This window comes from Oreochromis niloticus, linkage group LG1 (assembly GCF_001858045.2).
Source record: "Oreochromis niloticus isolate F11D_XX linkage group LG1, O_niloticus_UMD_NMBU, whole genome shotgun sequence".
In the NCBI taxonomy this organism is placed as follows: domain Eukaryota; kingdom Metazoa; phylum Chordata; class Actinopteri; order Cichliformes; family Cichlidae; genus Oreochromis; species Oreochromis niloticus.
This window is the reverse complement of record NC_031965.2, coordinates 25,705,176-25,729,334: the sequence shown is the minus strand read 5'-3', so window position 1 is coordinate 25,729,334 and position 24,159 is coordinate 25,705,176. Positions and strand designations below refer to the sequence as shown.

General features: G+C 40.3%; 2 protein-coding genes across 5 annotated transcripts in view; both read right to left on the bottom strand.

Annotated features, from left to right (window-relative positions):
• Positions 1 to 968: 968 nt before the first annotated feature.
• smyd2a (SET and MYND domain containing 2a) lies at positions 969 to 12,819 on the bottom strand. The gene is made up of 12 exons (XM_003454488.5): positions 12,512 to 12,819; positions 10,927 to 10,990; positions 10,089 to 10,199; positions 9,383 to 9,443; positions 8,028 to 8,155; positions 6,978 to 7,045; positions 6,334 to 6,436; positions 6,132 to 6,242; positions 5,246 to 5,366; positions 4,957 to 5,131; positions 4,306 to 4,414; positions 969 to 3,447 (listed from the first exon to the last, which is right to left on the bottom strand). The coding sequence occupies exons 1-12, from the start codon at positions 12,682 to 12,684 to the stop codon at positions 3,364 to 3,366; spliced, it is 1,308 nt and encodes a 435-aa protein (XP_003454536.1). The 5' UTR covers positions 12,685 to 12,819; the 3' UTR covers positions 969 to 3,363.
• Positions 12,820 to 18,164: 5,345 nt separating this feature from the next.
• galnt2 (UDP-N-acetyl-alpha-D-galactosamine:polypeptide N-acetylgalactosaminyltransferase 2) overlaps positions 18,165 to 24,159 on the bottom strand; it is a 68,751-nt gene continuing 62,756 nt past the window's right edge. For all 4 annotated transcript variants that reach the window (XM_019359552.2, XM_019359561.2, XM_005458945.4 and 1 more), the window contains 2 exons: positions 23,069 to 23,188; positions 18,165 to 22,971 (listed from right to left, as the gene is read on the bottom strand). In XM_019359552.2, coding sequence (XP_019215097.1) covers positions 22,816 to 22,971; positions 23,069 to 23,188 — 276 coding nt within the window. In that variant the 3' untranslated portion in view covers positions 18,165 to 22,815. The remainder of the gene's footprint in view (positions 22,972 to 23,068; positions 23,189 to 24,159) is intronic.

Below are 24,159 nucleotides of genomic sequence, written 5' to 3'. Positions count from 1 at the left end.
TGCATTCTGAACAAAATGAAGTCGTCCTACTGATGATTCTGATTATGCTGCAAATAAAGTGTTACAGTAGTGTAACCTGCTTGAGATGAATGCATGGACCTGTTCCTCAGATTCAGTTTGAAATAATCATTTTCCAACCTTAGATATATTTTATAAGTGATAGAAAGCAGTTCTGGTCTTGTTAATCTGATTATTAAAACTGAGATCACTGTCCAAAATAATTCCAAGACTCCTGACTTGCTCACTGTGTTTTAGAGAAGGGGATAAATATGAACACATTTTTCACAAATAAGAGCAAATATTTTCATCTCACCTATATTAAGTTTGAAAAGGTTTTGAGACAGTAGTTAATGTTATCAGTGCAGGTTATTAGCTTGAACAGGGGTTAGATCATCAAAGGAAAATTTTAGTACAACTACGTATCACCTCCATAAGAATGGTAGAATATATTATGATTATTTATGACAGTACCATGTAGAAACAAGTAAAGGTTAAAGAGTAATACACCAAGTACTGACCCTTGAGGAACACCTGTTTGAATAATTTCGGTATATCTAAAACTACTAACATAGACACAGAATCTAATATCCTATAGATATGATGAGAATCAGCTCAGAACCTGACTTGTTAAATCAGCTGAATAATAAAGCCTTTAAGTTAAAATGTCATGGTGAGCAGTGTCGAAGGCAGCAGTGAACAAAGATGACCTGCAGATCAATCACTGTTGATCTTCTGGTCATTTGTCATTTTCTACTGGAAAAAAGTTTTTAGTCTAACTTGCACCACACTGCTCACCTTTAGCACTACTGCTTCCACAGTTAGACTTAATCAGGCCAGTATCTGTTCTATGAATCAGATTAGCCACTTCTGTTAACATATCTGCTTTCTTTACACAATCAGGACATGCTGCTTTAGATGTGCTGCTTAAAAAAAAAAAGATTCAGAAGAAAATGTTAGAATACAGAACAAAGTGTGATACTGTCATTTATTGATTTCCACCGACACGGTACAGAAAGAGCCAGAGGCTCAGATTTTTTCAATTATGCATTCCAATAGAATAATATTCATGCCTGATAAAGATAACAGTTCATTACAGAAAGAAGAGAAAACAGTGTGCAGGTGGCCTTCCAATTACCCTTTGCCTGACTTACATGCTGTTTCAATATTGGTGCCACAGGTTTTATCTTTACTGACAGAGTAAAAACAGAAAATATATAACGGTATTTTCTGAGTCTTTGACCAAAATTAAACACAATGCTCAATTCTGGCCAATAGAAAGTTTAGATACATAGGTTACTGACCTGTGCAAACAAGCCTACAACCCATCTTTACATTGTGTATTTCTTTTAGCAGTAACACAAAAATAAAGAAGGTGAAATTACTCAAACTGTGTTTTTGGGTTACCAAGGCAAAACTGTAAGGCAGGCACCTTTTAGATGCATTTTTGCAGGTGACAGAGTCACGTTTGCACAGCTTGCTACAAAAATGACCTTCAAAATGGTTTATTTCCAACTGTCAGTTCGCCACCTTTATGTTAAGCATTAAACTGTTTCCACAGTAAACGAGATAGAGTGAAGCTACATGCATTTAAAGAACGACAGAACTGAATCTGTTCTGGCAGTGCAAAATGAAGACGGCAGCAAGGCCAAGCGTCCACTTGCAGAAACTGCTTAAATGAAATAAAATGTGCTTACATTTTTGCCATTTGACATCATTGTGTCACAAAAACAATACAAAATCTGAGTGCAACAAAGGCCCTGGTGATAATCTTTGCATTAATTATTTTTTTAAGTCTTCCTCCCAACAACAAACCTTAAATACAGCCACCTAGTATTTCTATACATTTTAGTCAACCCTAAAGCAGAACTACAGTTTTGTGATCTATAACAGCTCCCATTTGGGGGTTTGTTAAACTCCAACTACTGTTTGAATGACCCACAGACACTTTTAAGACAAGCATTCTTGCTAAAGGTAGCACTTCCTAAAATGTGGAACTGTTACAATCGGTTTTAAACTACGGTTTGAATTAGCTTACAAGTGTGCACATATTAGATCAAAAGATGCACTTCTCTTTGTATGAAATATTACACCAATTCTTGAAAATAAAATGTAAAAGTTAAGGATGACACCCTCTACTTTATTACTGTAAAAGCTATACACCCTACTATCTTAGTGTATTTTACCATCCTGTCTACAACTGTATAGGTAATTTCTGCATCGATGCTGCTTCTGGAAGAAGAAAATACCAACAAAGTTCAATAATGCATCTCTTGACAAAAAGGCAACAAAAGCTACTGTGCTGCCCCCTTTTATTCCTGAGAGCAAAGGGACTCTGATCCAGCATCATAGTACCAATGTCTTCACTGTGACTTAAGAGGCAAACTGGTCACATATCAGCACCCCGATTTAATGATACACTGAACAGACTGAATAGCTGGTTCCTTGCCAGTTTAACCTGTGGCCTATTTGGTCAACAAGCCCCAGTAGAAGACAGAAAAGAAAAAAAGCCACACACAAAGAAAACATGAACAGTCAAACATGCAACACTTCCTGCTTCTTCTAAATGAGCAAAAGATACTTGTTATTCATTAAGGAATAGTTCTTTGCATTCTCCTCTCTGGGGCTACAGAGTACATGATGCATGGTCATATTTTCACAGTTTAGACATAAACAAAAGAGGCCAGAATATCTGAGGATTTAAAAATGCATCAGCTGTGAGTAACAACTGTTCACTTTTTTGTACAAAATTTTAAATCATGAACAACTGCCCCGGGGCGACGCTGTGTAGCCATAACTGCTGCCAAAGAAAAAGGATAGGAAACAGTTGATTGACAGGTCCACAAAACACAGTGAATGAATCAGACTCACCAGGAAAAGGACGAAAAAATAAAATTGGGCTTCAGAAAATAGACCGTTCACATAAAAGCTTTGTATCTTAAGAAAGGCTGCATAAAAAAAAAAATCTTTTCATCTTCCCACTGATGGGATTTTGTTTTTATTCAATGTATGAAAAGAAACCAAAACCAACATTTTAAATGTAGTTCAAGTTTGGACGAGAAACAAATCAGATGCCGTATTCCTCTCATTCAAACAATGTAACCCCAATTTGTCTCCATTTTTTATCCAGGTCTGACAGGAAGTAGGCGGCTGTAGATACAAAACGTGGTCCTCATCGATGATTTGAGGAGTGAAGACTGCTCACAGAGAAGCAGAAGAAACGGAGTGAACAAAAATATTTAAAAACTGAAGAGGTAAACAATGCATGCCATGCATTTGTGATGTGTATTTTGTTGTTGCTGCTTTTGGAGAGGTCCCTCATTGCGGACTCTCGTTACTCTTTTTGCTCCTTCAGCTCCTCTTTCTTTACTTCTGCTCCTCAATTTCACGTTTGACTTCAGCTACATAATGGTGATCTTTTCCATGAGCCACCTCCATGACAGCGAGAGCCTGGAGACAGAAAAACAGATTAGATGCACGTTTGTCTTGACAGCTGATCAAATGTTGAATGTAATAGTATTTGAATGTCAATACGGTGATGTAGCTTCAGACACCAAAGTTAAAATCAGTGTATCAAAACATTTACTGCTTCCACTAGATTTAAGAGGGTAAGTAGCAGCCAGGTCCTGCTGCTCAATTGTACTTGATTAACTGATGATGAACAAGTGTGGCTGCTTCTATAAAACAAATAGTTTTGGCAGTTTACTGGTCTGGAGCGATCTTCCCAGGAGTGGAGGTCCTTTCAAATTCACCAGAAGTCAGACCATTCACTGCTCAGCGAAACTGCAAAAAACCTAAGAGCTATATGGCTCGGATGCTACAGACCCCAGGTAGCATGTTAAATGCTAAAGTACACTCAGAAATAAAATGAACAAGTATGGTTGGAGAAAGGGTGATTATTTGCAGCCACAAACTAGAGGACCAGGGCACCTTGCGGTCTCCGAGTTGACTGTGACTTAAGAGAGCTGTGCATAAACAAATGTCCACAAACCTCAAGCAACACTGTAACAGAGTGGGTTCAAATTCCTTACTTCAGGTTACCACTGTTAAACATCGCTCAACAGGCCACTGAATCAAGAATGATGGGGTTTACTTAGTTGCTCACGGGACTACGTCTACTCCAGTTCCACCCTGACTTAGTTCCAGTACATGCAGAGATGCTCATAAGACACAAAAACAGGACAAAGAATGAAAAACTGTCCACTAATTGGTCTCTCCCTGGTCGCTTGTTGCATTTCAAATGCTTTTGCAGCCAACTGCTTACGCAATTCATCTTTAAATACACCAAATATTTATACATGTATTCACCTTCTTCAGAGCTTTGACTCCTTGTGTCTTCTTCTCGAGCCCCAAATACAGACGTCCTAGCTTCAGATACATAGACGCCACATTCAGGGAATACGCTGGATAGTGAACACTGCAGAAAGAACATAATCATCAAAATGAGCTGAAAACATCATCGTCTATGATAAATGATCAAGAAAGAAAAAAAAAGTTAAATCCACATTTTTGGTACAGTTTACTTATTATTTTGAAATGTTAAAATCAGACTACTGTGTCTTAAAGAAGCCCTTAAATTTCTCCAGACATCTGCACACTTTAAAGTAACAAAAGGTCACAAAGTGAGATACAGTTTGACAAATCATCCAGCTATTTAAATATCACAGTGGAAAGCGGAAGGGCATGACATGTACACAGCTTAAATGAATAAAAATAAAAGGTGGTTATGGGAGTGGATAACTTAGTTAAGGTGACAAATCAAGAGAGACCCATAGCAACTGGTAAGATCCAATCAGAGAAAGAGAGGAAAAAAGTGTCTGCTTTATTTCCAAGACTCTTAGTGCAGGGCTTACAAGACAAAAACAACTTTGATACAGTTACAAATGATAATGTACTGTTGTAGACAGTGATTGAATTAATCTAGTCTTTATACCCTGAATTTCCAACAGATCGATTTACCTGTATGGTTGAACGATCTTCTCTCCATAGCTCATAGCGCCATCCCAGTCCTGCATGTACAGGCACACCCCCATGGCCTGATACATCATGTGCAGCATGTAGACATTTGTGTCTGCAAATATAGCTCCCATCTTCTCCAGGCTGAGCTCACACATTTCTAGCAGCTCACTGGGGGGTGCAAGAGAGTCAAGAAATAATGACACAGAAACGGTAGCATAAGAAGAGGAGGCAGCAAAGCTGTCAGAGATCAGGAGAAAGACGAGAATACATTATAATAAGAGAAGGATATTTTTGTAGTGTTTGGCACGCCTGAATTCTTCGATGACATTTTTGGCATAACGGACCATGGATCGGATTTCCTCAGGTTCTGGCGGAGGATTCAGCTTCCTGATCTCCATTTTTGCCTTGTCCTAAAGACAGAGTGAAAAAAATAATACTGAGTTTTATAACATTGCATCTTATACAAGACAGTCTTTGGGGGAAGGTATGTTAAAACATAAGAGTACCAAATATAAACAGCTGTACTGTCTGACAACAGCATCACTTACACTGGGAAAGAAACAAAATTAGACACACACAAATATCTCAGTATGCATTAACCAGTAGATCTGCTTGGATTTTAGAGCACAAAATTAAGTCACTGCTTCATAATGCAATGCATAAAGTAAGCTAATCACAGTCGGATATTATTAAAAGGCAATTCCAGTAAAACCAAGAAAAAAAAAAAACCTAAGGAGGGATTTAAGTTTTTCTGAAACTTTCAGATTTCATTCCAAATGTAAAAATGTGCAGAAGTCAAAATGATGCAAAAACATCTTGTCACATGCCAAGTACCATTTCTATTCTAAACAAAACATGCTATGAAGACTGATGCATATAAACAAAAGACTGCATTAGTACCCATACAGTACACTAGTTTATAATGTGGAACTGGGACACAGCCACCACATCTCTGACAGTGTAAGGTGTCGTTTGAAACAAAGGTGGGAGGAAGCACAGGTTGGCACAATGAGGACAATGATCCTGCTGCATTTCCCCCAACACACAGCTAATAGCTAACCCAGATAATGTACTTGCTGTTTTAGTCCTCAAACTAACTAAATTGTTTGTTGGTACCAAACTCCCATTCAAGATATCAAAAATGTATGCGCTCCTGAGAGATAAACCCACAGTACCTTAGACCTGGAGGTGCACTCTGTGCACTGGCATGTGAAAAAATAGGAATCCAGCAACCTCTCCTTCCTGTCCTCTGTAGGGTAGAGCAGGTCTATGTAGCTGTTAAATATCTACAGAGAGAGAGACATGACAAAAACAATCTATAATAAGAGACTTTTACACATCTGTAATTGAAGGTTTCAAAATGATGTATTTACTTGCCTCTTCTCCAGGGTTTATCTCTTTAACAGCTCTGACCTCAGCTACTGTGCCTTTATAGGTCACTATGACATTGGGACTACAGCTATGATTCATCAGTGCTACACTGGAAGGAAGAAGGAGTGAGAGAGACAAGTGAGAGAAAAGCTGTAAAATTAAAAAGACACTGATAAAACACTACATTTAGCAGCTTTGTGACACTGGTACTACAGCTCTGTGGGGTATCACATGCAGTTCTGCCATGAATACTTTTATTTTTTGTAAACTGCATTCAAGAGGGCAGCCAAATCAATATTTAGTGTGAGCACTATTCACTTTTCCAAGTTTTTCAGTTATTTTAGTTACTGATCAGATACCTCCTGGTAGGATTGTTGTCAGTCATGCAGTACTAATACGTAAAATGACCATAAACAGTTGCTTGTACACGCTTCACATAGCATGAAATAAACAGACAAAATAAATAAAGTGATCTATAAATATAAAAACCTCCTATAAAACAGGCGAACTGTCACTGAGAAAGTGGGATGAGATATTCAGGGGAATGAAAAGAGGAGTTTATTTTGAATTTAATCTCCTCAAATGTCCACACAGTGCACAAACCCGATGAATGAACAGAGCGCTGAATGATGACGACATGAGCTACTTACTCAGGAAAAACAGCTGATCCCAGATGTGAGAGTTCCTCGTCCTCTATGGTAAAACCATTACAATTAACCTGAAGAAAAACAAAAGCAGGGTTCAGCAACATGAAAACACAACTTGCATCAGCCTCGGCTGTGCCGTGCCACCCACTCCAGTGAGGAGGAGGAAATTCTGGTAGTGGAGATTAAATGCAGCTGTGTGATAACAGGCCAAAGAGGTTGTTTCCATTGATGTAGCTTGAAGGGGTGGGAGACAGCCCACTGCCAGACAGATCAAATTAAAGCGCTCAAAGCTGCAGAGTTAAATGGCAAAGAATCAGTGGGCGTGTGACACAGAGCCTAGTTAAAACAAACATGAACTCCTTTATGTCTTTCTGCTTACACGTACAGGACAACTGGGAATGGAGGGAGGGCTGAAAGATGAAGAGATGGTTCCAGACAGTAACAGCAAGTTCCCCTAACCCCCAAACAGTATGAAATAAAGATTATTAGTGGAAGAAGGCTTGAAATCAACTGATTTTAAGCTCGTGTTCAAGTATGGATTATCAGGTGTTTGGGAAAAGTGCTGCCATACGAACAAGGTACTAACAGTCATTTTAAATTAATTAAAGTCTCTGTTTTAAAACAACCACAATCTATATGATCAGTACTAAGTGTGGCTCTATGTATAAGCTCACCAAAGCAGCCAAGAAACAGGGCAGCTGCGTCTGTTTGGTTGGAAACAATGCGTCAGGGTGTCCAGGTTAAAGTGCACACCACTAACTGTAACCTGAATCTCCACCATTTGAGACCAGCTGTGCTGCATGCTTCCCATCTCTCTACACTGTTGACTGTCAAAAAAAGGCAAACCAGTGCAATGTAGTGATGTCATGCAGAAATATGTTTAGTACCATTAAAATAATGGAAAATAATGCTGACTGAGGGCAGGAAATGGTTGATGTAGCAGTCTCAGCGATAAAGGTAAACACTGCAGTGGCGCCGCCATGCCATTTTAGTTTTTGGATCCATTGGTTCACCGACAACTCAAACAGCCTTCTGGTGTTTCTTCATTGATACCTGTGCAAATAGCTCCGTGAGAGCCTGTTCATCAGGAAGGTTACTGATGTGTCGGGAGTAGAAGTGATGCAGCGCTGCTATGTCTGTCTGGTTCATCTCCTCCTTTTCGCTGTCCATCTTATCTAAATCTGTCAAAGAGAAACAGATTAAAAAGAATAAAGGGACAAAGGGCTGACAAAGAGGAAGAAGTGAGAAAAAATAATTACATGAAAAGCAACTGACAATATAACAGACCAGACGTTGGGCTTAACATTACTGAGATAACACTGATTTAAAAGTGAGAACCAAACATGTAAATAATACACATGTACTGCTGAGCTGTCTCTCATTGGCAGGAAAAGTAAGTGAAAAAGCAGCTGACTTAAAGATTCATATTTAAGTCGACAAAACGTAAATATCAAATAACATCCGACCATTCAGTTACACTGGACCTCTTGCAAAACATTTGATCTTTTTTTCCCCAATTATAAAGAAATATATGCATTAAACTGATGATTCAAAAATAATAATAATAATAATACTAATAATAATAATAATAATCTGGTTCCAAACTGTAAGCAGATGAGAACACCTCAGTGTTAATAAGTGTTAAACACAGCACCACTATGAGCCATCTGTCTTTGCCAATCACACAAACCCACTCAGACACAGACGAGTAGCAGCAGGCAGCAGCTGGCCAACCATTTGTTTGGTTCGCATGAGGGACGGGTATGAAGGTTAATTCTCTAACAATCCTGTGGTGACACATCTGAGCCGGAAACAACAGTTCAGACTAAATAATAATCCCAAATGGAGCACAGGAAACCAGAGCTCGTGCATGTGTGGGATTACGACCAATGGGACCTGTTTCACTGTGTTTTCAGCTTCATTAAAACCTGAAAGTTACACATTAGTAAAGCAGTTTGAACAACTGCAGAAAACAGAAAGAAAAATGCCCTGTAAATCTTGCTGCTCAAAAACAGGCTCAGCAGAGTTTAGCTTCTTAATTATGAGCTGAAACTGAGTTATATTAACAGATCAGTGCATCTCAGCATAATCACAGTTTCCCAGTGACGATAGATGAGTTTATTGCTCAAGGGCACAGTGGCAGTAGTTGTTAAAGGAGGGGAGAGAACATGAAATTACAGAAGCCAGAAGCTTGGGATTTAGGTCCCCAGTGCTCTGCACACTTGGAGTGAATGAAAGCGACAGAACCAGGACTGGAGGCTACAGCTGAGGATATTAATAGACACACTGCCACAACTGCAGAGACATAGATAGATTGCACACACACACACACAGTGTAACTAAAAGTGCATGAATATGTAACTAAAGCGTATGCTTATGTATTCACACAAACACACACGTTAACTTACGAGCTTCAAACTCTTTAAGCAGTAGCAGCCTTTCTGAGGGAGTTCGCTCTGTTGTGGCTCTCTGCAAAACGACAGTGTTTAATGAAAAAAAACTGAATCATACCGATCGCATAATGATGTAACGATATAAACTAAACTTAATTTTCCCTTTATGCTGAATTAAATTACGTGCAGACGGTTCTGGTATAAACGTTCAGCCGAGTTTAGACATTAAAGATCTTTATGGTAATACAGCAGCTTCCAAGCACAGCTCAGGGACAGTAGTGTTCATGAGCATTGTCATCAACCAAGATAAGACTTACATTTAAACGCTGTGGTCAAATTACGACACAAGAAGGCCGTGCTAACACTGCACAACGACTGTTCATTTTAATCTAAACTACATGTGTGACTACACTGCACATGGAAAACTATGTAAATTAAAGTGATGAGTCAAGTCAGATTATTGTGAAGACCCAGATCCTATTTCACTCAGATATTTATTTTAAGGTTTGCTTTTTGCTCCTTCCTCTTCTTGCTGTGTTATTCATCCAAATGGTAATTACGGCATCTTAACCTTAACTCTTTATTTTTGTTATGTCGTAATATGTACAGAACATCCATATTTCTCATAGTTTTTTTCCCCCCTTTTTCATTTCAGTATTCATCTCTGAGTACTCTCTGGATACTGAAATATTAATTCTCCTGCTTCTTTGTGTCACTTCACCTGTTTCATGATGATTCTTGCTACCAGTCTGACCGTTTCTGATGGACACCAGTTTTCCCCGTAGGAACACATCGCTACACACTCCAGCTTGTGCATGGGCCAATCACCTCTCTGTGCAAACACACAAACATAGTAAGTAGTAAATTATCCTTTTCTGAATAAGTGTTATAAAAGGAAAAACAACAGGATACACAAAAGTAAGACAGCAAAGAAAAGGAGAATTAAACGGACATTTCTGTTATCAAAGAGTAAATCACTGATAAATTAATGATGGAGGCAAACACCATTCTGTCTCTGTCTGTATTTTACTGCAGTGTACAGAGTTTGATTTGTACCATCACACTAAAACTAAACAGAGTGTCAATAACTAAACATTTGTCAATAACTCAGTAATGTAATGTGTTACTACACTAAATTTAGTAATCACATTACAGCTGCAGTTATGTTGCTACTTGTCTTACAAAGGTTCTTCATGATAGACAAATAGAAAACATCTAACTGGAGCCTCTGTTGGTCCTGCACTGATGTTAGTTGATTTGCAGGGAAGGAAAATGTTGGAGTGGAGATACAGTCATTAATTTTATTGCATTAAAGAATAAGAGAGCACTGTTAAAGTGCAAACTGCTTACAGGACAGACACAGCTGCATTATGCTGCTAATGGATTATCGGCTCTTTGCAGGCATCTGCACAGGAGAGCACGCTAATGTTAAGCTAGCAAAGGAGCACTTTTTTGAACATAAAGTACCAACTGACACCTAGTCAGTTCCTTTAGCTGACTTTTGAAACTTACAAAAGACTTCAAAATCTCCATTAAAAAGGCCAAAATGATCATCTCACCTGACAGTCAACATTGCAGTAATAGGCCTGCTTACATTTACCACACTTAAAAAGGTCTTCTCTCCTGTAATGACACAAAGATGCAATACATTCAGATACTTTCTTTTAAACTACATGAAGAAACACCATGACAGACCTGGATGGTGGATACGGGAATAAACTTTATAGTGACAGGCTTCAACTTTTTTTAAAAAAATGACAATAATAAAAATTCAACCTGATATTGAACGAGAAGGTCATGACAGTTTGTTATCGTCTGGGACATAATAGGGAACATAAAGATGTTTAGAGTTTAATTTTAATCACATCTGGGTCACATGCATTGGATATGAATTTCAGATTAAATTCTCAGGACCGTCTACAAACATTTTCAGTTCACTAATTATGTCAGATATGGCACAGGGTGCAACACGGGGGCAAATATACACACTCGCGTACATGCCTTCCAGTGCACGCCTGTCCTGGACTTGACTTCTCATCTCATGGCTCCTCCTCTTTTGGGACACATGGACGCCTATATTTAGTGCCCTAACCTTTCAATGCTCTACAAACCTTTTAATGGGTCCTTGGGTAGGACACATGTGTGTGTAAGAAAGTGTGTCAGTGAGAGTGTCACAGAGAGTGAGTTCATATAATGCTATAAAGTGTTGTGAAGGGATTTTAAACTTAAACTGAATCTAATTTCCTGTCATGCTTTTGATAAAGTGTGCCTACACACTCCTACACATGATGCTCTCTGAATGCTGTAGGCCACTCAACAGCCTACACGGTTACTGGTGTAAGTGTGCTAGCTTTGGCAGTCTGATATTACAAAGGCAGCGCTTTGTCAAGTGTGTGCATGGACACAGTCCCTCCCACCCTCCACAATTAATCACCAAAAAGTTGCAAAACAACAAATGTAAATGAAGACAAAAAATAAGACAAGACATAGTGCAGAAAATCTAAATTAAATAGAAAAGTCTAAGAAACACAAATAATAACTATGAGACACAATACACCCATGTAGAGAGAGGAAATTACCACAAAGCCACACAACATTATACAGACATCCGCCACATGCACAGCTGGAGAATCAAAAACAACATTATGTAGTTCGTTCTGGGGGTCTCGGTCCTTTGTGGGACAAGTGGGGATCTTTTACAGGTCTGTGCCCAGAGCACGTGTTGTATAAGACAAGCAGACACGTTATACTATGGCATCAATGGGGCTGCAAATTTACCAAGTATGCGACCTGTAAATACTGATAACCTATTTAAGACTATATAGGGTATATACACAGTACATAAAAAGCACTGTATCGTTTTAAAATCCACTCGTGTTTTACTCTCTTGACTCCGCAGTGCTACAAACAAAAGCTGCAGCATCTGTCAGGTGAGCTGGCTCGTCTCACTGACCCACTTTAATCAGCTGAGTAGGTGCACAGGGGTTTAACTGCTAACGTAGCTGTAATGAGGTTAGCTGGCGGTGAACTGGACGTTACCCGCTCCACTCAGTTCTCCTTTTCACAGAGGAAGGCGCCTGCTCGTAGCTACCTGTTACAGGGGGGCTCTGTCGGCTGTTTGGAGGAGGTGAGGTGCAGTTTTACCTGGTGAAGCAGTGCTCACAGTGCGCTCCCCTCTCATTCACGGTCAGCACGTAGGAGTAGGCAGGACACGCGAACACCAGCTCCCCCACCGCGAAGTGCCTCACCGCCCGCAGGCCCCTGCCTTTATCCGGGCTCAGAAACCTTTCCGTCCCTTCTATGCCTTCGTTCTTCATGGTATATTTTGTAACGATTCTCCGGTCCCTTACACAGACCACCACCTGTGACTGCTGACCGCCTTAATCAGCCTCTGTCTGAGCTCCTTCTTCCTCCCTGCCCCTCCATGTGTCCGGAGCGACTGCCATCGCCCCCTGCTGGAGAGGCGACGGTACAGACAGTGCGGCTGCACTTTGACGTGAAATGCTTGAATATTTAAAAATATATCTGGTGAATTAGAGATTGTATAAGAAGAAAAATCAAACTGCATAAAAGCACTTACACCATAATGTCTTATTTAAAACGTTCAACAATGTAACATAAAGCAACAAAGCAAAGAGGACCTGGGGAAAAGATGTTGGCTCTGCATCTGAAAATGAGTCATGGGAGAACATTATTTCCAAAATTAGTCAGTCTTGCTAGTGTTAGGATACCAGGGGCAAATTTATTCAGGATAAAATCATTAATCGGTATTACTACGCTCCTTTCAGATTACATGAAATGGGTTTAATTAAAGATGTGTCATGCTGGAAATGTAGGACAGAAAGATGGACTTATGCATGCATGCATTATGGAAACTTTTTCATTTTTAGAACGATGATTTGGATTGTATGGGCCAATGATTTAAGTCTGATTTGCCAACGTCACCACAGATGTCTCCCCTTAAAGATGGAGGTCCTTATCACAGCTGAATAAGTGTGTAATAAGAGTATTGATAGTGGGTCTAGTTACTTGTACCTCACTAATCCTTAAGCTTTGGAAAGAATCTCAAACTCTGACAGTGAAAATGTGGATGCTGAAATGTTGGGAAGGCTTAATTGTAAACAATTAGATGGTCAGGGAGGAATGGAGCAGTTTATTATGAGTCCTTATCTAAAGACAAAAAAAAAAGTATAATTTGATGCAAGTCTGATCGCATGTATTGGAGTTTAGCAAGGGAATATTACCCACTAACTTATTGTAAATTGTCTCATACACCTCACTCATATCTGTGTCTTTGAAATGCCATTTTCTTTACTTTCTTTTTTCCTGTTCTGTTTTGATGTTTCTATCTGCTCCAGTTATTCCCTCACCCCCTGGTACTTCTCTATTTTACTGTCCTCCTTCTTTCTGATGTTGCTGTCCGCTGGGACTGCCACATCAATCTGTGGTCTTCTGCTCCTTGTCAACCACCACCATGTCTGGTTGGTTGGTCAGCAGCTGCTTGTCTGTCTGGAACTGGAAGTCCCACAGGATCTTAGGCCTGCTGTTCTCAACCACCTTTAGTGGGGTCTCCCATTGGGACTTGGGGACTTTCATTCCAAATGTGGCACAGATGTTCCTGTACACTATCCCAGCCACTAAATTGTGCCTCTCAGTGTACGCTGTTCCAGCTTGCATCTTGATGCTATGTGTAATCTCCAGGGGACCTTTGCACAGTTTGCATATCTTGGGTCCTGTCAGCTGTGGTAGATCTGGTCCTTAGCTCGTGATCAGAACTTCTGTACTGTCCTTAAAGTTGACCTCTTAAGCCACTGGTAGGATTTCTTGATGTCAGCCACTTCCTCCCTCTGTCAATAATACATCCCACGCAGGGGTGGGATTGTCCATGATTGTTCCTCTTCCTGTTCCTCATCAGTATCCATCTTCAGCTGCTTGAAGCATTCTTGGAGATCTTCCTGATCTATTTGAAAATGTGTCATGTTTCATCCTGGATTGTAGTGACATGCACTAATCCTTGCCCTCCCGCTTTCTGTTGCTCTTAGAGCCTCGGGATACTGGACTGGACTTCAGGTGGAGACCTCTGTGCATTGTGAGGAGTTTTTGTGTCTTGACATCAGTCGCATCTATCTCTTCCTGTGGACGTTTTATTATTTCAGGTGGGTATCTGATGACCTTATGTATCTTATTCCTACCATTCAGCTGGCTTCTCAGTACCCGTCTTACCTTCTGGAGGTACTTGGCTGTGGCTAACCTTTGTGCATCTTTGTCATGGTTCAGTTTGGCTTGTGGGATACCCAGGTTCTTGTAGCTGTCCTGAATGACATCCTGATGTCCTCACTGTAGATCCCGGTGAGAGGGATCAGTGAATTGATGTCTTGCTCACTCTTGGTGTGCAGCTTGATGTCATGATGTCTTGATCCTACCTCAATAATCCAGGTAAGAAAATCCTGGATGATGACTTATTCGGTGCCTCCAGACTAAAGAAGTCACATGGATTACTGATGAAACATTTCTCCCACTGAAAAGACTGCATCCAGATGAACATGATCAACTTTCTGGGATTTTAAATGGAAACTAAAGTTTGTTTTATGGTCTTATTTAATAGTTTTTGCGCACTCTTACCCTGTTTCATCTTAATAACTACTAAAATTGTACACTTTTTTTTGATTTTCAGGAGGGAAGCAGTCATAGATGTGAACATACGCAGAGGGCCTGCATCAGGTTACTATAATAGTGTGAGTTACAACTAGATAAGCAGTCTTCAGCAAGGTAACAGCACACTCGTGTAATAAAAACTGTCTTTAAATAAATAATATTCTAAATTTGATTGCAAACAAACTCCAGGCTGCAACCCATCAACACTTGGAACTCAGTGGTCGAGTGAGAGACTAAATAAGCTTGAATGAGAGTAAATCTGTGAAGGTCAGCTCCAAAATCCTGCCAGAAGACTTTCCAAGAGTTGGGGGTGTTATAAAAACATGTCAGCGTGCAGTAAGTTTAAGAAGGCTTAATGGGTGCAAGCATGCAAGCTTTGGTGGTCTTATGGTGCTCTGATACAAGAAAAACAGTATTTTGTCAGCTGTGCATATGTACAGCTTGCTAATCTGTCCAATGTAGCACAGCCCCAGGGGTTCCAAAGGTTCAGGAAGACCGGGTTACACATCCAAAATATATATAACGTATAACATGACAAGGACACAAAACAAGAGATGTAAATGAAAACACACATTGCTGAGAAAAACCGAGCAATCAGATGATCCCCTGTAAGGAACCACTTGGTAAAAGCTGGGAGGAAGGATTGCCGTTTCACAGGAGGAACCAGGCTCAGGGAGAGGCAGCCATCTGCATCGAGTTGTTGGAGGGTGAGAAGAAAGAGAAGACAAAAAAGAGAAGCACCGAGAAAACCACAAAGTTACTGACATTCTTTTATCCTCATCTTTTCTGACTTTTTTTCCCTACTAGTTTTGGATTTAGCAAGGTTCAATGTCACTATTGGTAGCATGAGGCGATACCTGGACCCTACAGAGGTTGCAAAGATAGTCCAACTCCTCCAGGATGGCGCATTAATACATGCCGTTGCCGGAAGGTTTGCTGTGTCTCCCAGCACTGTCAGAAGTATGGAGAAGATTCCAGGAGAGCTGGACCGGGCCGAAGGCGGTCCTCAACCCATCAGAAGGATGGGTATCTGCCACTTTATGTAAAGATGAGCACTGTCAGAGCTACAAAATGACCTCCAACAGACCACTGGTGTGAGTGTCTCTGACCAAACAATCAGATACAGACTTCATGAGGGTGGCCTGAAGTCCCAGCATTCTCTAGTGGGCCCTGCCTGGCATCATGGAACCCGGCTGGCATTTACCATAGAATACCATAAATGGCAGGTCCACTATTGGCACCTTGTGCTTTTCACAGATGAGAGCAGGTTTACTCTGAGCACATTTGAGAGACGTGAAAGTGCCTGGAAAAGCTGTGGGGAATGTTGCTGCCTGTAATATCTTTAATCATCAGTGGTGGTGGGTCAGCGTTGGTCTGGGGAAGCATATCCATGGAGCGGCGCACAGGCCTCGACAGGCTAGGCAACAGCTCCCTGACTGCCATTAGGTATCAGGATTAAATCCTTGGACCTTCCTTCAGACAATCTATCGTCTCATTAAGAGCATGCATACATACAAGCACATGGGGGCCATACAAACAACTGGGAACTATTTTGAGTTGCTGCAATAAAATGTATTAACCTTCTGGAACATTTTTTTCCCACTTTGATTTTTGGGGTGTCTTTGAATTCAGTCCTTTGTTAGTTGATAATTTTCATTTCCATTAAACAATGTGGCACTCCTTTATTCCTAACACATTACTCAGTCCATATCAGTATAGGTATCCAGCATCTTATTTCCCATTGAGATCTAATGTCTTCTCAAAGGGTTCCTTTAATTTTTTGAGTAGTGTAATATACGGTCATATTTTTAGGCTGTGCATCTGACTTGGAGCAGACTAATGGAAGGAATATAAATCTGCATTTTGTTAAAATTCAAGGGATGCTTTATAATGTACATAATATACACTCACGAGCCACTTTATTTTGTCAGTCTTGCTAGTATCGGGTTGCATCTAGCAAGGTGCTGGAAATATTCCTCTGAGAATTTGGTCCATAGTGACATAATAGCATCACACAGTAACTGCAGATTTGTTGGCTACACACCCATGAGTCCAGCACATCTGAAAGGTGCTCTATTGGATTGAGTTGTATTGGATTGTCATCTTGAAGAAACCTGTTTCTATATTTGTCAGCTGCATGGCCACGCTGCTAATCATGATGCACTCAATCCTGATGGCAGCAGGCATCAGAAGATGGTAAATTGTGGTCAATAAATCCTTTGACCCATGATCAATAGTCAAAGTTAATACTAAGGGGCTCAAAGTGTCATGGTAGAAATCAAGAGACATCAGACCAGACAGTGTTTTTCCAGTTTTCTATTGTCCAGTTTTGGTGAGCACATGTGAATTGTGACCTGTTTCGTGTTCTTAGCCAAGAAAAGTGGCACCCGATGTGGTCTTCTGCTGCTGTAGACCATCTGCTTCAAGACTAAATGTGTTGTGCATTTAGAAATGCCCTTCTGCATAAGACCAAACCATGCCATGTTCACCTTCTTTCCCACTCTGATGCTCAGTTGTATTGTTGTAGGATGCATCATCTTGAACTAGCAGTTGAACAGGTGTACCTAATAAATTGACTGGGAGTAGATTATCTGTCATTATCTATTAAAGTCACATTGTGCTGCCAAATCATTCATTTATAAAAGTCTTGCATTAATTTTGCTTTGTCACTCATATGCTGCCTTGTAGCACAATATTCACACTAATGCACTGGCGGAGGTCGGCCTGAGCCCTACAATGCTTGACTGACGGATGGAAAACTTTTCTTCTTTAAATATTAAAGCCTAAGAATACATGTAAAATTCATGCACAGCTGCCACACTGCAAATCGCTAAAAGATCAACCAAAGAAGGAAAACTTGAGAGGATTGGATTTACTTCCAGCTGACAAATGGATTCAGCAACACTTAACCTTTTTTTCCTGTACATATGGTGCACCTTTAGGGTTGTCAACTGTCAAAACTTGAACAGCAAAAATAAAAAGGCAAAACACGTCACACCCTTCTGTTTATATTTATATAAATGTATTTATTTAAGTTAATCATTTCTCCTCATTCAAAGTTGAATTTCTGCATTATCTATAAAACAGGGAACAGTTAGAAGCGCTGTACAGTCTGACAACAAAACTAGGAACCGCAGCTGAGTACACTGTGTATATATGTACATACTGTACACACACTGATGTAGGTATATACAAAAATATACACTTTTACATGTGTGAACCCTCGGGTTGCATCAGCCACCTCGTAATGTGAATACCAGCCATTCAACAGAGCCACATGCCTCTCAGGAAACACATTAACCCACCAGCTCACACCCCACCCCATATCCCACCCATATTGATTACTGTTATTATCTGTCATTACCAGTTGATGAGACTTTTACAGTGTATTGTCTGCTGTGCATGATCTGCCCCTCTTGTGCCCTGACTCATTTACATTGGCACAGCCACTCGTAGCAGAAGACGGAGAAGCTTAAGCAGTCCTGAGCTGGATGTCTCAGCAGGGCTTTTCACTTATTAGAGAGAGGGCCCTTCTTCTGTTAATCCTATGAGGGGATTTGAGGTGGGCCGATAGGGGGAAAACGTCCCAGGTTTTTGACAAGTCGTGACTGAACTTTTCTCCGTTTAAAGGAAAAGCTGAACGAGCACAAAGATTTCGCTTCAAGCCTCCTTTTCTTGTTTAACTCTAGCAAATAACCTCGTTTCCCTCCACAGTGAAATAAATAATGTTCTAGTGGCTCAGTGGGTAGGATGCTCTTATTTACTGACTCATGCTGACTTTTAAGAAGACGACCATCTGCAGGATTGTCAATAATATTCTTCGTACTTGATGTTTTCCATTGTAAATTTACCTCAATAGGCATTTTTTGGTTTGTGCGTCATCGTTTTGGTGAATACCTAAAATTATTTTTTACTACGCACAAGATCACTTGGTCATAATTGGATCACAACCCAAAAAAATGCTCTCCATTATTGTGATGCAGTCTAGCGTGCTTTAACTTTTGATTAAATGGCTCCAAACTGGTAATCGTGCTATGAGAAGATGGAACCATGATATGATACTGGGGATGAGTGTGGCTTTCGTTGAGCTCTGTTTCAGAGTTGTTACTCCTCTAACGGATATTTTAAAGAATATTTTAAAGTTTTTAAGACATGGAAACTACAATTTTTTAATCCCCTCTCTATCATAAAACTGACACAAGACCAGCAGATAACAGCAGTCCTGCCCACAGTGGCTTCTACAAGTTGAGACTGGAGGGAAGATACTCATCATACTGCAAGCAACCTGTCACAGAACAAGTCCTCCGAGACTCATTCCGGTTTTCCAAAGACTTTCACCCCTTCTTATCCTTCGTCATACAGAAAATTCGGGAAAGAACTTTGGCACGTTGTGCAAAAGATGTAAACATTTAACCATCCATTCGAAATGAGGCGCTGGACTTAAGTGTTACAGTCATTTCTTCTGTGTGTAACATAAAAAGATTAAGAAATAAAATAGCAAACCTTATGACAAGTATAAGACTAGCTTTAAAAAGAAAAGGCTTCAGACAACACCGGAACTGTTGCAGACAGGACTGACGTGGTCACTCAGGTGTGCACAGTCGGCTTCTGTGGAGTAGCAAGCACACATGGAGATCTTATAAAGCAAAGATTGAAACTACCTCAAGTCCCTCTCCTGTTTTTGATTCGCAGCTGATCATGTGTGGCAATAGAGGGCGCTAAAAACCACTAAATAAAACCTCAGCATGTTGGAAACCCTCACTTATTCTATGCTGAGTGAGATATCACCACTACTCAAGAGGTTGCACAATTTATGCAATAATCTAGACGATAAGGCAATGAAAAACTAAATGAATTAACTACTAAAATGACATCTAAACCAAGACAGAGTTCACATGTATCGTATGACAGATCTTCCCATTTACACCCTTTGAGAATCAGCTAAAAAGGGGAAAAAAAAAAAAAAACTTCAATGGTGCCCTTTCAGGAATACATCTAAATTAAACATTTTCATATTTTTCTACTTTTAATAAGATTTTTTCTCTTGTAACCTGCCTTTAAAATCTCCACTGAAGCTTCTGATTTCACAGCACACACTGAAATGGAAAACTGTGGAAAAAACTGATGTTCAAACCTAAATTTCACTGAATGCTTCTCCTGTATCGCAACCATGGTTACTTAAGACACTGAAAGTGTTTCATTTTGTTTTGCGTTTTCCAAACCAAATGGCAGACGTTTCCATGTTTAAAGTAACACATCATCATGAAATCAGATTTGGGCCTTTGGATTTTGCATCAGAGGCAACACCAAATTTTTCTAAGCAGGGCCTTGCCCGAGTTTCTCTCTGGCCTCGAGCCATGTTGTGGGTCCCCTTCCCTGCAGCACAATGCAGCAACCTATCAAGTCACAGGATAGGCTTTTTAAACCAGCTGCAGCTTCAGCTGACCTTCCTTCTCAGCTCCACTCACCCCACTTATAAATGAACATATAAGACAAGGCAAACAGGTACACAGAAAAAAAAAAGTATCAGACAGCAAAGCAACTGAGACCAGCTGTCTTTGTCAGTTGGCAGCTCAATAAAATAAAACCAAAGGAGTTTCGGATGCGAGTGTGCACGAGAGCGAGAAGGACTGAGAAAAGCAGAGAGCGCGCGACTTTAAAGATGACTTGAGATTTCAGCTTTCCTGGACCCAAACTGTACATCTGTTCAGAAATATTTTGTGTTCCTGTAGTTGCCTTGAGGTCGCCAAGTGATGAGTCACACTAAATTTAATCAAGCACAATTTTCCCAAACTCCACTGTCATTACTCATCAGTGACTAACAGCACAGGAGATCATAGCAGTGAAGATGAGGAAGTGATGTGAAAGCCTAAAGGAGACTAGAAACAAAAAATAAAACATAACAAAAACTATTTAAAAGGCAAGAGTTAATGGACTCGGAAACAGATAAAAGTACTGCAAATTGTATCAGTAACACCACCTGGTAACAAAAACTGCACCGTTTCATGACGCCAAGATATTGTTGATCTGCATAAAGTAGTGTGGCAGAAAAAAAAGAAAGAAAGAGTATTCTTATTTCTACTTTGCATCAGCGAAAGCTGAGCAGTCCTGCTTGTGCAATCAGAAAAATCTGCTCTCCTCTTGCAGAAACAGAGTGAAGACAAACAGTAAAACCTTGTTTACTGCAGTTCCAAACTTCAGAACAGATGGCTCATCTAACAGGAAAGTTAGAGGAAAAAAAAAATATGTTGATGTAAATCACTGTGACTCAGTGCAACGCTGGAAACATGTTGGCGATACATGCAGTCAGAAGTTGCTTCACTACTTGTCGAGACTTTTCTTTTTGCATGAAATCTGCTCTCAGGCTGGAATAAGCACAGTTTGCCGTTGTCAATAGAGAGACGGACGTCTGACACCTCGATGAATTTAAAAATCCCAAATGCTGCAGGGTTGCATTGTTCCTCCTACAAGGTCTAAGTGTAGTTTTCTTCTTTAACTTTGTAAAAGTGCTGGAAGAGGAGAAGCGATCATCTCAGTCACGTCTATGCGAACTCTACATTACTGGTAATCTCATTACGGTGTTATTAGAAATGCCACATTAGCAGGCAACACCTGTTGGCTCTGGAGAACAAGCTGCAACATGAATCCAGTTTAGATGTGATTGTTAGACAGTAAACGTTCCACAATGGCAACATATAGACACAGGCAAAGGAAATCAGCTGTGCAGGAAAAAAATAAACAAAACAAAAAAGATTAAAACTGAGCCGCTCCACGGGGAGCAGGCACAGAGCAGCGAGAGTATGTAAAGAAAACCATTTTAATCACTTCACTGGTCTTTCTGAAACTCAAAACATCCTTTTAAAAGTTGGTTCCATTTTTTGATTAGAAAGTAAACCAAAAGAAAAGAAAAAGGAAAAAAAAAGAGAGACTGATGACTTATTCTCTGGGTATTTTCTGTGTGGAAGTATTGGATGCTGCAGCAGCCAGTACTACAGCCCAAAGACAGTAAAATCTTCAGGGAGGGCTTCACAACACTTCTGAGGGGGGAAAAAACCCCATGCAAAGCAGCAAAAACCCTCCCAGATTGTCTTCACCTCCACCAAGAAAGAGTCTGTAGAAAACCTGCATTCTTTGCCCCTTTTCTCTCGGTTGACTCTGTAAACCAGTGAGAATAAACGAGAGGAAAAGCTCAAGGTCTCGAGTCCATTTCCTCCCTTCACATCACTCAACAACCCACACCTCCCCGAAACCACAACCTGAAGCCTCCATCTGCCATTACAGGATGCTTCCAAGAAGAAGAAGAAGAAAAAAAAAAAGCAAGTCTCTGTGGACAGTTAACAGCCAGAAATAAAAAACATGAATAAGAAAATAAAATAAGTACACCGAAAAGTTCTCTTTCCACCAGCATTAAAGAAAGGAGAAGAACAATTTCGCCGTTTGCAGCTGGAACCATCAATGAGAAAACACTGAGGTATGTATTTTTGAAACAAAAGCCTCTTCGTCTCCTTTATCCTCGTGATCGCCACCATCCATCCACCACATGCAGTCAGGTTCCTGTTAACTCCATTTTGGTCTCCCGGCCCCTCCCTTCAATACGCGTGGCTCATCGTTTAGGGAGATGGGTGAGAGAAGGGTGCGCACGTGACTGGCTGTACCTCTGTGGAGGAGGAAGGAGGAGAAGGAGCAAGAGTTTGTCTTTCTTCTTGAGTCTATTCATCTTTTTAGCCGCATCTCAGGAGTCTGTAGGTGTTTCTCTTCGCTATGCCAAGTCTTCCGGGGATGTGGAGCGCCCCCTACGATTGTAAATTGAGAGTGAACTTCCACTGCTGAGTGAGGCTTGGGCTGCAGACCTCCACAGTGAGTCCGCCCATCCTGGCGCTGCGGCTGTCCAGGCAGAGGTTACTGCCCACGTGACGAAGCTTCGAGTTGGACTCGATCTGCTCCCATTTCTGGACAACAAACAACACAATGTCACAAATATTAAATGCTGTACGTTTTTTGGAGTATAAACAACAATAAAGCCCCTTGATTTCAGTGTGTGTTTACCTGTCTGCTGTCATTCTCTCTACAGCCTTGTAGTTTGATGAGGGAACCAGCTGTTCTGTCCACCACAGTCAGACACAGGTCCATATGTTTTACCGATTTATCCTTGGTTAGGGCCCATTCCTTTACAAAAATGGATACACATAAAATATTAGTACACGTAAAGCATGCTGGGATGTTCTCAGCAAGGCTTTATCTAATAATACATGTCTTTTATATCAAGTAATGATCATGTTTTCCTCTTATTTACACAGGAAAAATAAGGAAAACGTATTTTGCAAAATGGGCACCATGGGCAGCATTAGCCTAGCATGTTTTTGATAGAGATAGAAACTGGAGCTCCCTGTGGAAATCTCCCAAGCAGGACCCTGATTGCTCTGAGAAAACAGTGCCCATGTTAAAGGCACATTAAGGCCATTAAATAAACCCAGCAGGTGAAGCTTGGCGGCTGAGAAAATCTCTGTATATTTTAAATAAATTTTAAAAAGTATACAAACCCATAACAATAACAATAATAATAACAATAAAGAATGTAACCCTTTCCAACCCTTTTCCATCCTCACTAATTGGCCGTTAGTTCAGTAAAGAGACTGCCTGGTATGAGTGTGAATAAAATGGAGACATTATTTGTGGTACTTCACTTCTGTTGTGTCAAATTTGGTTGAGAATGGCTAGAAGGGGTTGAATAACATCAGGGCGAATGACTTGTTTGCAGTTTTCATTATGCGGGATTAAAAATCAATATCCAAGTTTTTCAGTTTTTCACTTTGGTTTTGTGGTAAGATTGCATTTTAAAATTCTCCCCAGTGTCTCACACCCCCAAAATCCAAGGTTGTTCATTTTGCCCTCCCAGCACCGCAGCTGTTACTGACTAAATTCACAGTTTTGTTTGTTTTTCCCCCTGGTAGAAATTTAAAAAAAAATATTCATAAGAGTTTTAAAAAAATGAATAGTAAAAAGAAAGTACACCCTCTTCCAATTCTAAAGTTTTTCATATAAGGGGATAATAAAGCACCATGTCTGCTGTTTGCCAAATGTGGACCCGTGAATTACAGCAAAGCGTCGCCTCTTCTGTCTCGTCTTCTAAAGGATGT